The following is a 15,628-nucleotide window of genomic DNA, read 5'->3' on the forward strand; positions in this document are numbered from 1 at the left end:
GCAAATACAAATGCCCCAAGGCAGAAGCACGCTTCTTGTGTTCTCTGACAGCAAGAACACCCCTGTGGCTGGAGTGGAATGAATGAGGAAGAGAATGTAGGGAAATAGGTCAGAAAGATATCCAGAAGACCATGGTGTATAGATCATGGAAAAAACTTTAGATTTTGTTTGAAAGGTAATGGGAATTCAATTCACTGGAAAATTTTAAACAGGCAACTGACTTGAACACTATTGTATATCAGTGAATAGACTATAATGGTGTGGAGGAAACATGGAATCAGGGAAAACAGTTATGAGTCTATGCAGTTTCTCATGTAAGATATAATATCAGCTTTAAGAAAGACAAATACTGTATGACTTCACTTATATGTGGAATCTAAAAAACAAAACAAATGAACATATAAAAAGGAACAGAGTGACAAATACAGGGAACAGGTGTCATAGGGGAGGTGGGTAGGGTGAGGAGAGAAATAGGTGAGGTACAAACTTTCAGTTATAAAATAGTGATAAGTATGAAATGTACATTGTGGGGAGTATAGTCAGTAACTATATAGTACCTTTGTATGGTGACAGATGGCAACTAGACTACGGTAATTGCTTTGAAATGTACAGAAATATCAAATCACTATGCTGTGTACCAAGAACTAACATAGTGTTGTAGGTCAATTACACTTCAAAAACAAACAAATTCAGAGAAAAAGATCAGATCTGTGGCTACCATGAGTGGGGGGTTGGGGGGAGGGGAAATTAGATAAAAGGCAGTCAAAAGGTACAAACTTCCAGCTATAAGATAAATACTAGGGATGTAATGTATAACATGATAAAAATAATTAACACTGCTGTATGTCATATATGGAAGTTGTTAAGAGAGTAAATCCTAAGAGTTCTTGTTTCAGGGAAAAATTTTTTTCCTATTTCTTTAATGTTTTATGTATATGAGATGATGGACAGTCGCTAAATCTATAGTGGTAATCATTTCAGGATGTATGTAGTTAAACAGTTGTACACTTTAAGATTATACTGTATGCTGTATGTTAATTATATATAATTATAATATATTATATCTCAATAAAACTGGGGAAAAAAGAAGTAATACTGGCTTAGACTCAGGTGGTTCAGGTGAAGGTGGTGCTAAGTGGTCAGATTTATAATTTGCTTTGAAGATGGAGCTTACAGGACTAGCAACAGTACTGGACTTAGTACATGAGAGAAAGAGAAAAGTGAAGGATGACCCCCAAGATTTCTGGTCTAAACAACTGGATAAATGGTGGTATCATTTACTGAGATGAGAAAAACCAGAGGAACAAGATTGTGTAAAAAAAAATCACAAGTTCAATTTTTAACAAGGTACATTTGAAATACCTACTAAATATTCAAGTTTATATGGTATAGGCAATTGGATATACAAGTCTGAAGCTCAGGGTAGAGGCTACAGCTGCAAAAGATTTGGGAGTCATTGATTACAGGGGGTTTATTTGAAGCTATAGGATTGGATAAATCTTTTGGGTGGTAAATTACAATGGTTAACAAACTCTTGTATTTTTAAACTACTCCACAATCAACAAAAGCTGGCGTATTTTGAAGTTAATATCCAATTTAAGATGAGTACTTTTTAGGCCATATATAAACTGTTGTAAGATACCTCAGTCCACTGCATGAACTCCAGAACTAATTACATCACTTGATAAAGAAACCTGCTAAAGCTTCATTTGTGCATCTGGTTCACATGACCATTTTCTTATTTTCAAGGCTTAAGTTTCTACTTATTATGGCATAAGAATGTTTATCCTGATGTGATGCCTATAAAATGAGTTTCTCAAGTGACACAAACCCAAATGTCCTGAGTTCCATTTTTCTTAATAGACTTCATACTACGGAGGTTATAAGCACAGCATTACCATGCTGTTGGTTGAAATGTTGTTTTGAAGATATGAGATTAGCCTTTGAATATGAGATGCTTAGTAAAGGAAATATGTTTTCAATCAAAATGGTAATTATGACTTGGAAAAAAGAGTGTACCCATAGCAAATGCATTCAGATACCTAAACCAATGTTTCTCAATGAGAGCAATACTGCCCTCTAGGAGATGTTACAGAAATGTACGTGAGGGGTCTCTTGTCCCAGTGATTTGAAGATTGCTAGTGGCATTTAGTGAACAGGGAACTTAGGAATCTTAAATGTCTTGTAATGCAAGGACCAATCGTGAACAATAAAGAACCCTTCTACATTCTGTAAAACTTTTGAAAGTCCAGTGGGATACTCATGTACTTGAGAGGTCTGTTTATAATTTTAAGGCCAGAACTAATTGCATTTTTATAAACTAAAAGTATCCTTTTGCACAGACATAAAATTCTCTGAAATTTACAAGGATGCAACTATCATGTAAACTGAAAGAAGACTTTACTTTTCTTCTGAGACCTTTACAAAGATTTTTAAAAATTGTTTCTGAAAACACAGTGATATCTATGTTGCTCACTGGCTTTGGGTCAGCAATACAGCACCTCAAAACTTATCTGTGTACGCAATTCTATGAATATGTATGTATATACCTTTCCAGTCCTTATTTTAATAAGCTAAATAAAAAGAAAAAATATTGACATATGAGTTGAATATTGCCTTGCTTCCCTTAATTCCAAATATATTCATTAAAATTAAGTGCAAACATATGGCACTGTTATGTTGTCTCACCAGGCCTGAACATTTACAAAGTAGAATATCTATTACTTTACCATAAACTATTTTTATTTTGTCTTAATATTACATTAATTATTTTCAAAGATATATGTGCCTAGATGATATTAAGCTATGAAATTCATTTCAGAATAGTAAAGGGGACTTAAATATATGTTATAAAAGAGGGTGTTGAGTCTGCTAAGGTTGAAAATGGGATGACTGCAGTAACAATAAAAAAGGGTTTATTTCCTCTTAGGAAACTTAAAGTTTGGATAAAATATATCAAGCAAAGAAATTCACTATTTTTTTGAAAGAAATTCCAAGTGGTTACTACTTGTATAACAAGATTGTTGCTGATTTTTCCATATCATTGTTGCATTCAAAATATTTCTAAATTCTTTTACTATTTCTATAGTTTGTGGATTCCTTTGGATTTTCTATGTAGACAATTACATTGTCTACAAATAAGGATCATTTTATTTCCTGTTTCCGATTCTTATTTTCATTTCTTTTACTTGTTTAACCACATTTTCTAGAACCTTCAGTACAATGTTGAATAGAAATCATGATATTAGTCCTCCTTGTCTTCTTCCTGACTTTAACGGAAATGCTTCTGGAGTCTCTATTAGTATAATGTTGGCAGTAGTTTTGTTCTTCGTGATTAACTTTTATAACGTTAAGGAAATTCCCTTATATTCAATCTTCAGTAAAAGTTTTAAAATTAATAAATACTGACTGTTGTCAAATTCAAATTTGTTGAAATGATCATATGGCTTTATTCCTATAATCTGTTAATGTGGTAAATTATATTGATATAATTCCAGATATTGAACATTTCCTACACTTCTGTGATGAGCTTTACTTGGTCATGATTTAGCTTGCTTGTTTTAAGTACCGTGGTTATTCAATTTGCTAATATCTTATTTGGTAATTTTACATCCATGTTCTTAAGTGAAATTGGTCTATAATGCTTTTTGTCTTGTTCCTGTTCAGTTTTGATATTGAGATTACCCTAGAATTATAAACGAATTGGGTTGCTTCCCTACTCTTCTATTCTCTGAAACAGTTTGTAGAAGATAAGAATTGTTTGTTCCTTGAAGATCTACTAAAATTCATCTGTAAAATTATCTTCAATTTTCTAGCATCTTGGGGATATGGAGATAGGATGAAGGAGGAAGAGATGTTAATTGTTAATGGTTTCTTCAGACTTTCTACTTCTTTTTGAGTCAGATTTGGTAAATTATACTTTTTCCCTAGAAAATCATTTTTATGCCAAATATACTGGGATAAAATATTTGTAAAGTTTTCATAATGAAAAAAATAAAAACATACTATAATTTTAACCACTTTTTCATTCCTAATACTGTGTTTTACTCTTTTTTTCTTCATCAGCCCTAGTTACAGGTTGGTCTTCTTATAAGTTTTCAAAGAAATAACTTTTAGTCTTGTTGATCCTCTAATGTTTCTTTGCTATCTATTATACTAATGTCAATTCTAATCTATAATACTTTCTTTCCCTGTTTTAAGGTCTTATTGTTCCTCTAGTTCCTAAAGGTGAAACTTTCACGCATTTATATTCAATTTTTTTTAAAAAAGAACATTTTGAGGCTACAAATTTCCCTCTATCATTTTGGTTGCACCCCAAAACTGTTGAGATATTTCTGATATTGCTTAATTATAAATATTTTATAATTTCATTGTAATTTCCTTTTGTGTGTGTGTGTGTGTGGTACGCGGGCCTCTCACTGCTGTGGCCTCTCCCATTGCGGAGCACAGGCTCCGGACGCGCAGGCTCAGCGGCCATGGCTCACGGGCCCAGCCACTCCGCGGCATGTGGGATCTTCCCGGACCGGGGCACGAACCCATGTCCCCTGCATCGGCAGGCGGACTCTCAACCACTGAGCCACTAGGGAAGCTCTGTAATTTCCTTTTAACATGTAAGTCACTAGGTATGTGCTCCAAAGTTTCTAAGCATGTATTTTAAACTATTTTTGTTATTTATTTATATTCTCATTGTTTTATAGCCATGTGATATGATCAATAAAATATGAATTCTTTTAAATGTGTTATTTCATTTGTCCTAGTAGAAAGTAATTTCCATAAATGGTTTATATTATTAAAAGAATGCCTGCTTCTCATTTTTAGATTGTAAGATTCTACGTATTTACTGTTAGAATGGGCATGTTCAGCCTCCCAAGGCAATAGAAATAAAAACAAAAACAAATGGGAGCGGGGCTTCCCTGGTGGCGCAGTGGTTGAGAGTCCGCCTGCCGATGCAGGGGACATGGGTTAGTGCCCCGGTCCGGGAAGATCCCACATGCCGCAGAGCGGCTGGGCCCGTAAGCCATGGCCACTGAGCCTGCGCGTCCGGAGCCTGTGCTCCACGACGGGAGAGGCCACAACAGTGAGAGGCCCGCGTACCGCAAAAAAAAAAAAAAAAAAATATATTGCTGGAGAGGGTATGGAGAAAAGGGAACCCTTCTTCACTGTTGGTGGTATAGCTACTGTGGAAAACAGTATGGAAGTTCCTCAGAAAACTAAAAATATAATTACCATATGATCCAGCAATCCCACTCCTGGGCATATGCCCAGACAAAACTATAATTCAAAAAGATGCATGCACCCTTATGTTCATAGCAGCACTATTCACAATAGCCAAGACATGGAAACAACCTAAATGCCCATCTACAGATGAATGGATAAAGAAGATGTGGTACATATATACATATATACAATGGAATACTACTCAGCCATAGAAAAGAACGAAATAAGGCCATTTGCAGCAACATGGAAGCAACTAGAGATTATCATACTAAGTGAAGTAAGTCAGAAAGAGAAGGACAAATAGCATATGATATCACTTATATGTGGAATCTAAAAGATGACACAAATGAACCTATCTATGAAACAGAAACAGAATCAGGTACAGAGAATATACTGGTGGCTGCCAAGGGGGAGGGTGGTAGAAGAGGGTTGGATTGGGAGTCTGGGATTAGCAGATGGAAACTGGTATATATAGAATGGGTAACCAACAAGGTCCTACTGTATGGCACAGGGAACTATATTCAATATCCTGTGATAATGGAAAAGAATATGAAAAAGAATGTATATAAATATAAATAAATATATATATATAACTGAGTCACTTTGCTGTATAGCAGTAATTAACACATTGTAATTCAACTATACTGCAATAAAAACAAATTTTAAAAAAGGTATAAAAAAGAAAAAATAAATATGGACACAGACACACAGAGAAGGAAGACAGAGGCCAAGTTTGGAGCACTGTGTCTACAAGCCAAGGAACACCAAGGATTGCCAGCAACAACCAGAAGCTAGGAGAGTCACAAAACAGATTCTTTTTCAGATCCTGCAGAAGAAATCAACCCTGCTGACACTTTCATTTTAACTCCTGGACTCCAGAACTGTGAGAGAATACATTTCTGTTGTTTTAAATCACCTAGTTTGTGATATTTCTTAGCATCCCGAGAAAAATATCACAGTGTAGTTCCTTCCATTTGTTTGCGCTCTTGCAAAAAATAAACTGCTTCCTATGACCAATTTTAATTTACATAAATGACACTGTGCTGTGGACCAAAAAAAAAAAAAAGATAGAATTTATTATATTTAAAAAAGGGCATGTTAATTGTGTTGTTCAAAGATTTTATACCCTTACTAAATTCTGTATCCTTGAGTACAGATACATTAAATCTACCATTACAATAGACTTGTCAATTTCCCCTACTTCTGTCAATTTTTTTTAAATATACAAATACACATATGTAACTACATTTTTTAATATGTAGTTACATACATTATGAAGGTATATTATTATGGGCATACAAATTCATTACTGTTTATCCTCCTAGTATTTGTCATTATTTGGCCATTCAAGAAATCAGATGCTATAATTTCACCTCTCAAGTTATAAATAATAGCACTAAATACATAAATAACTGGAAGTTCAAAAGACCTTTCCTAGTCCCTAATTAACACATAGTTTTACACTATCATAACCATAACCACAGTTTTACTCTACCACCCATGCTTGGCTCGTCCCTTATTTACTTCTGTTTTTAAGTTAGAGCAAGTTGGTCTTTCCTAGGTATTTACTTTACCATTAAAATTAATACAGTGAGATTAGTTTTAAATATACAGAAAGTCCCATTCTCCCCCAGAGAGTATCAACCTGCGTGCCTTTGTTAAAAAGAATTTACTGAGCATCTACTATGTATCAGGAACCGTGTCAGGTGCTAGTATTCAGTGATAAGCAAAATAAGCAAGATCACTGCTCTCCTGGAGCTTATACTTTAGAAGAGAACAAATGAAAGAAATATAAATTTATAAATGATAATTGATATAAAGAAGATATTGCTCTGAAGGTCTATAACAAGGGGGATTTGATCTTTTCAGAAAGGTCAAGAAAGGCTTTCTTGATAAAGTATATATAAAACTACCATCTAAAGGAGAAAAAGTTAACTACATGAAAAGAAAGAACTATTTCTAACTGAATGGACAGTATGGGTAGAGTCCCTGAGGTAGGCAAAAGTATTTGAGTATGGTGACAAAAAGAAGGAAAGTGTTGCTAGAACAGAAAGGGCAAGACTCTTATGTTAAAATGTTTTGTCTCTATCCTAAAAGAAATTATAAGCTATTGTAAAGTTTAAAGTAGGAGAGACAAATAATACTTGAATTATGAAAAGATCAATATGGCCACAATGTACTTAGTAGATCAAAAATGGGTTTGAGTAGATAAGTGGTGAACCAGTTAGGAAGTCATTGCATTGTTAAAGCAAGAAATAATGGTAAGTTTAACTAGAGTGACAGTGGTGGAGATGCAGAAAAGTAGATGAATTTGAGATTAAGGAGGTAATATAAACAGGACTTGGTGAAGGTGAAGGATTGACTATACTGTAAAGAGGGAGAGAAACTCAACCCTAGAATACAATCACTTCTGGTTTGCATAATTAGATGACTCCTGCCTTTCACTAGGAAGAAACATAGTGAAAGATTATAAATTGGTTTTGGACAAGGTGAATTTGAAATGCCTTTTAATATGAGATGTGTTGGACTTATGTGTCTAGAGCTCAGAGGTGTGGGTCAGAGATGCAAATTTACAAGTTATCTATATATAAGTACTGACTGCAACAGAAATATGGAGATTATCTGTGGAAAGAATATAGAATAAAACAAAAAAAGGACCTAGAATTAAGCCTTGCAGAACCCCAGCTCTAATGACTGAGTAAAAGATTATAAACTAGCAAAGAAGAGTCAGAAAAGTATCTACAAAGGTAGGAGAAAAGCCAATAGGACGTTATGTTACAGAGTCAAAAGGAAATGAATAATTCAATAAGAAGGTAATGGTTGAGATGGCAGAGAGCAGAAGCAAGAAGAACTACAATTCTGCAGCCTGTGGAACGAAAACCACATTCACAGAAAGATAGACAAAATGAAAACGAAGAGGACTATGTACCAGATAAAGGAACAAGATAAAACCCCAGAAAAACAACTAAATGAAATGGAGATCGGCAACCTTCCAGAAAAAGAATTCAGAATAATGATACTGAAGATGATCCAGGACCTTGGAAAAAGAATGGAGGCAAAGATCAAGAAGATGCAAGAAATGTTTAACAAAGACCTAGAAGAATTAAAGAACAAGCACCTAGAAAAATTAAAGAACAAATAAACAGAGATGAACAATACTATAACTGAAATGAAAAATCCACTAGAAGGAATCAATAGCAGAATAACTGAGGCAGAAGAATGGATAGGTGACCTGGAAGACAAAATGGTGGAATTCACAGCTGTGGAACAAAATAAAGAAAAAAGAATGAAAAGAAATGAAGACAGCCTAAGAGACTTCTGGGACAACATTAAATGCAACAACGTTCACATTATAGGGGTCCCAGAAGGAGATAAGAGAGAGAAGGAACTCGAGAAAATATCTGAAGAGATTATAGTTGAAAAATTCCCTAACATGGGAAAGGAAATAGCAACCCAAGTCCAGGAAGTGCAGAGAGTCCCAGGCAGGATAAATCCAAGGAGAAACACACCGAGACACAGAGTAATAAAAATGACAAAAATTAAAGACAAAGAAAAATTATTGAAAACAACAAGGAAAAAACTACAATAACATACAAGGGAAGTCCCATAAGGTTAACAAGTGACTTCTCAGAAACTCTACTAGCAGAGTAGAAGAAACTCTACTAGCTAGAAGGGAGTGGCATGATATATTTAAAGTGATGAAAGGAAAGAACCTACAACCAAGATTACTTTACCAGGCAAGGATCTCATTCAGATTCAACACAGAAATCAAAAGGTTTACAGACAAGCAAACACTAACAGAATTCAGCACCACCAAACCAGCTCTACAACAAATGCTAAAGGAACTTTTCTAAGTGGGAAACACAAGAAAAGGATGTACAAAAACAAGCCCATAACCATGAAGAAAATGGTAATAGGAACATACATATCGATAATTACCTTAAACGTGAATGGATTAAATGCTCCAACCAAAAGACACAGGCTTGCTGAATGGATACGAAAACAAGACCTGTATATATACTGTCTACAAGAGACACACTTCAGACCTAGGGACACATACAGACTGAAAGTGAGGGAATGGAAAAAGATATTCCATGCAAATGGAAATCAAAAGAAAGGTGTAGTAGCAATACTCATATCAGATAAAATAGACTTTAAAATAAACAATGTTACAAGAGACAAGGAAGGACACTACATAATGATCAAGGGATTAATCCAAGAAGAAGATATAACAATTATAAATATATATACACCCAACATAGGAGCACCTCAATACATATGGCAACTGCTAACGGCTATAAAAGAGGAAATTGACAATAACACAATAATAGTGGGGACTTTAACACCTCACTTACACCAATGGACAGATCCTCCAGACAGAAAATTAATAAGGAAACACAAGCTTTATGACACAATAGACCAGATAGATTTAATTGATATTTATAGGACATTCCATCCAAAACCAGCAGATTACACTTTCTTCTCAAGTGCACATGGAACATTCTCCAGGATAGATCACATCTTGGGTCAAAAGTCAAGCCTCAGTAAATTTAAGAAAATTGAAAACATAACAAAGCACCTTTTCTGACCACAATGCTATGAGATTAGAAATCAATCACAGGGAAAAAAAAGTAAAAAACACAAACTCATGGAGGCTAAACAATACGTTACTAAATAACCAACAGATCACTGAAGAAATCAAAGAGGAGGGCTTCCCTGGTGGCGCAATGGTTGAGAGTCCGCCTGCCGATGAGGGGGACGCGGGTTCGTGCCCCGGTACTGGAGGATCCCGCATGCCATGGGGCGGCTGGGCCCGTGGGCCATGGCCACTGGGCCTGCGCCTCCAGAGCCTGTGCTCCGCGGCGGAGGAGGCCACAGCAGTGAAAGGCCTGCATCCCGCAAAAAAAAAAAAAAAAATCAAAGAGGAAATCAAAACATATCTAGAGACAAATAACAACGAAAACACGATGATCCAAAACCTATGGGATGCAGCAAAAGCAGTTCTAAGAGGGAAGTTTATAGCAATACAATCCTACCTCAAGAAACAAGAAAAACCTCAAATAAACAAGCTAACTTTACACTTAAAGGAACTAGAGAAAGAAGAACAAACAAAACCCAAAGTTAGTAGAAGGAAAGAAATCATAAAGATCAGAGCAGAAATAAATGAAATAGAAACAAAGAAAACAATAGCAAAGATCAATGAAACTAAAAGCTGGTTTTTGAAAAGATAAACAAAACTGATAAACCTTTAGCCAGACTCATCAAGAAAAAGAGGGAGAGGACTCAAATCAATATAATTAGAAATGAAAAAGGAGAAGTTACAATGGACACCACAGAAATACAAAGCATCATAAGAGACTACTACAAGCAACTCTATGCCAATAAAATGGACAACTTGGAAGAAATGGACAAATTCCTAGAAAGGTATAACCTTCCTAGACTGAACTAGGAAGAAACGGAAACTATGAACAGACCAATCACAAGTAATGAAATTGAAACTGTGATTAAAAATCTTCCAACAGACGAAAGTCCAGGACCAGATGGCTTCACAGGTGAATTCTATCAAACATTTAGAGAAGAGCTAACACCCATCCTTCTCAAACTTCCAAAAAAATTGCAGAGGAAGGAACACTCCCAAATTCATTCTACGAGGCCACCATCACCCTGACACCAAAAACAGGCAAAGATACTACAAAAAAAGAAAATTACAGACCAATATCACTGATGAATATAGACGCAATAATCCTCAACAAAATACTAGCAAACAGAATCCAACAACACATTAAAAGGATCATACACCATGATCAAGTGTGGTTTATCCCAGGGATGCAAGGATTCTTCAATATATGCAAATCAATCAATGTGATACACCATATTAACAAATTGAATAATAAAAACCATATGATCATCTCAATAGATGCAGAAAAAGCTTTCCACAAAATTCAACACCCATTTATGATAAAAACTCTCCAGAAAGTGGGCATAGAGGGAAGGTACCTCAACATAATAAAGGCCACAGACAACAAACCCACAGCAAACATCATTCTCAATGGTGAAAAAACTGAAAGCATTTCCTCTCAGATCAGGAACAAGACAAGGATGTTCACTCTCACCACTATTATTCAACATAGTTTTGGAAGTCCTACCCACTGCAATCAGAGAAGAAAAAGAAATAAAAGGAACACAAATTGGAAAAGAAGAAGTAAAACTGTCACTGTTTGCAGATGACATGATACTATACATAGAGAATCTTAAAGATGCCACCAGAAAACTACTAGAACTAATCAATGAATTTGGTAAAGTTGCAGGATACAAAATTAATGCACATAAATCTCTGGCATTCCTATACACTAATGATGAAAAATCTGAAAGAGAAATTAAGGAAACACTCCCATTTACCACTGCATCAAAAAGAATAAAATACCTAGGAATAAACCTACCTAAGGGGGTAAAAGACCTGTACGCAGAAAACTATAAGACACTGATGAAAGCAATCAAAGATGACACAAGCAGATGGAGAGATATACCATATTCTTGGATTAGAAGAATCAATATTATGAAAATGACTATACTACCCAAAGCAATCTACAGATTCAGTGCAATCCCTATCAAATTACCACTGGCATTCTTTACAGAACTAGAACAAAAAATCTTAAAATCTGTATGGAGACACAAAAGACCCCGAATAGCCAAAGCAGTCTTGAGGGAAAAAAACAGAGCTGGAGGAATCAGACTCCCTGCCTTCAGACTATACTACAAAGCTACAGTAATCAAGACAATATGGTACTGGCACAAAAACAGGAATACAGATCAATGGAACAGGATAGAAAGCCCAGAGATAAACCCATGCACCCATGGTCAACTAATCTATGACAAAGGAGGCAAGGATATACAATAGAGAAAAGACAGTCTCTTCAATAAGTGGTGCTGGGAAAACTGGAAAGCTACATGTAAAAGAATGAAATTAGAACACTCCCTAATACTATACACAAAAATAAACTCAAAATGGATTAAAGACCTAAATGTAACACTGGACACTATAAACTTAGAGGAAAACACAGGCAGAACACTCTTTGATATAAATCACAGCAAGACCTTTTTTGACCCACCTCCTAGAGTAATGGAAATAAAAAGAAAAATAAACACATGGGACCTAATGAAACTTAAAAGCTTTTGCACAGCAAAGGAAACTATAAACAAAACAAAAAGACAACCCTCAGAATTGGAGAAAATATTTGCAAATGAATCAACAAAGGATTAATCTCCAAAATACATAAACAGCTCATGCAGCTCAATATTAAAAAAACAAACAACCCAATCAAAAAAATGTGCAGAAGACCTAAATAGACATTTCTCCAAAGAAGAAATACAGATGGCCAAGAGGCACATGAAAAGCTGCTCAACATCACTAACTATCAGAGAAATGCAAATCAAAACTACAATGAGATATCACCTCACACCGGTTAGAATGGGCATCATCAGAAAATCTACAAACAGCAAATGCTGGAGAGGGTGTGGAGAAAAGGGAACCCTCTTGCACTGTTGGTGGGAATGTAAATTGATACAGCCACTATGGAGAACAGTATGGAGGTTCCTTAAAAAACGAAAAATAGAATAACCATATGATCCAGCAATCCCACTACTGGGCATACACCCAGAGAAAACCATAATTCAAAAAGACATATGTACCCCAATGTTCATTGCAGCACTATTTACAATAGCCAGGTCATGGAAGCAACCTAAATGTCCACTGACAGATGAATGGATAAAGAAGATGTGGTACATATATACAATAGAATATTACTCAGCCATAAAAAGGAATGAAATTGGGTCATTTGTAGAGACGTGGATGGAACTAGAGATTGTCATACAGAGTGCAGTAAGTCAGAAAGAGAAAAACAAATATTGTATATTAATGCATATATGTAGAATCTAGAAAAATGGTACAGATGAACCGGTTTGCAAGGCAGAAATAGACACAGATTTAGAGAACAAACATATGGACACCAAGGGGAGGAAGTGGGGCGGGGTGGTGCTGGTGGGATGAATTGGGAGATTGGGATTGACATATATACAGATATGTAAAAAACAGATAACTAATAAGAACCTACTGTATAAAAATTAAATTAAAAAAAAGAAGGTAATGGGTAATACTGTCAAATAAATAAAAAAGAAGTCTTTCTCTGTATGCAAATTTTAGACCATAATCGGTATGGCTCCACTGTAAATTCTTACTTTTCCAATTACGCATGCTTATGTATACTTACTTAAAGTATTCATCAGGAGGCCATTGCTGTCATGATGTTTATTATGACCAGTCACTACCTCAGGAATCCTGCACTGTGGCATGGTAGACATGGTAGGATGTTCCGAGACATAATTCCCTGGATCAGAGGGAGAGGATCTGCACTCTTCATCTTCTGAATCACTAGAACTATCCTTACTGCTTGAAGATGATGAACTTTTGGAATCTGATGAACTATCACAACTACTCATCTGGTCCATTAGACTAGCTTCTGCCTTCAGTTCTGAAAATAAAACAGAAGTTAATAGCGTAAATAAATATTAACTATAAATATTAAATAAATATAATAAAATTTGAATGTATCAGTTTCTAACAAACTTGATGGGGAATAAATAAGACTAAACGTACATTTACAGATTTAAAGCATTTTATTTAAAAAGCTCCTCTACTAGTAGAAAATGAAAAGTAAAATCCCTCTTCTTACCCCTTCTTCAAGTTCCTTTAATCCTACTCTCCAGGAACAATCACTCCTAACACTTTCTTGTGACCATATATGTTTTAAAATTCTGCTTGGAAACTGGCATTTTAGATTTTGACACCAACTCACTTACTGTTAGAGCTTGAGTGTGGTCTTTGTTACTAACCAACCAAGAGTTTAAAAAAAAATGTCAGGACTTCCCTGGTGGTGCAATGGTTAAGAATCCGCCTGCCAATGCAGGGGACACGGGTTCAAGCCCTGGTCCGGGAAGATCCCACATGCCATGGAGCAACTAAGCCCGTGCACCCCAACTACTAAGCCTGCTCTCTAGATGCTGCAAGTCACAACTACTGAGCCCGCGTGCCACAACTACTGAAGTCTGCGCACCACAACAAGAGAAGCCACCGCAATGAGCAGCTTGTGCACTGCAATGAAGAGTAGCCCCCGCCCGCCCCAACTAGAGAAAAACTGCGTGGAGCAGCTAAGACCCAATGCAGCCAAAATAAATAAATTAATTAATTAATCTTTTTTAAAAGTCAACTTTTCTAGCAAAAATTGCATCCCTGAACCCAAACCTTTCTTTCCCAGCTCTTCTCTGGTAGTCTTTCTTTCTCCCTGTCCTATGTCTGGACAACATATACACATAGTTCTCAGACACCCCAAAAAGTAAAATAAAAAGCTCCTCTGCTATCAAGCTGAGCTATATTCAATGTTGGGATTATGAAAAGTAAAAGACATAGGCAATATCTAAACTTAAATACTATATTTACTTATGCCATTATACTTAATTACCCATGTAACTCAAATAAAATACAAAAAAGAATGTGAACGTTTTAAATTGTAAAAATTGAAATCTGTTTTGTTAGAAACCGTCCTCCAATTCTCTTCTTATTCCCCCAGTACATGTAATGCAACACAATACATAGAGATGAATTTTTTCAGCTTTACTGAGGTATAATTGGCAAAAAACTTGCACATATAAAAAGTGTACAACATGATGCTTTGATATACATATACATTGTGAAATGATTACCATAATCAAGTTAATTAACACATAATCTCACATAGTTGCCATTTTGTGTGTGTGTGTTTGTGTACTGCGGTAGAAACACTTGTCTTGACTAGCCTGCTGTTGTTGGATAGCCCTTTCAATCTGGGAGAAGAATAAGCTATCTGAGTAGACGCCTTCTGTAACTAAGCTGGAGTCAGGACATGCTGGGCCTGAATTGTCATCTTCTGAAGGAGGAGGTTACAAGATGCCCTGAATATGCTGTTCTTCTAGTGCTTCCTTGGGTCCCTAACCAGATTACCTTCCTCTTTCAGATTTCTCCTTTGATTGTCTTTTGCATTATTTCCAGGGTTTATAGTTTTACTTAGTGGGGAGAAGCAGAAATAGATAAGTCTATGTCATCTTGTTCCACAATACATTTTAAGAGACTGATCTTACACAGAATATGTTCTCTATCAAAACAAAATAATTTAAAATTTATAAATGGAACCTAGATAATATTCAAGTAGTTGAGAACTAAACACACTTCTAAGAAACCCATGGGTCAAATACGAAATCAAAAAGATTTCAGAAAATACGTCTAATTGAATGAAAATAAAAACACAACTTATCAAAATCTGTGGAATACAACTAAAGCACAGCTTGGAGAGAAATTTGAAACATTAAATGATTATACTGG

General features: G+C 35.5%; 2 protein-coding genes across 2 annotated transcripts in view; both read right to left on the reverse strand.

The window, feature by feature from the left end:
* SLC15A2 (solute carrier family 15 member 2) overlaps positions 1-15,628 on the reverse strand; it is a 779,020-nt gene that overhangs the window by 44,156 nt on the left and 719,236 nt on the right. The window lies entirely within an intron of this gene.
* The window catches only part of EAF2 (ELL associated factor 2), a 50,194-nt gene that overhangs the window by 1,154 nt on the left and 33,412 nt on the right, over positions 1-15,628 (reverse strand). Inside the window, exon 5 of the mRNA XM_004278551.3 lies at positions 13,485-13,745. Within this exon, the coding sequence (XP_004278599.1) occupies positions 13,485-13,745 (261 nt within the window). The remainder of the gene's footprint in view (positions 1-13,484; positions 13,746-15,628) is intronic.

The sequence above is a fragment of the Orcinus orca genome, chromosome 5, assembly GCF_937001465.1.
Source record: "Orcinus orca chromosome 5, mOrcOrc1.1, whole genome shotgun sequence".
Classification (NCBI taxonomy): Eukaryota; Metazoa; Chordata; class Mammalia; order Artiodactyla; family Delphinidae; genus Orcinus; species Orcinus orca.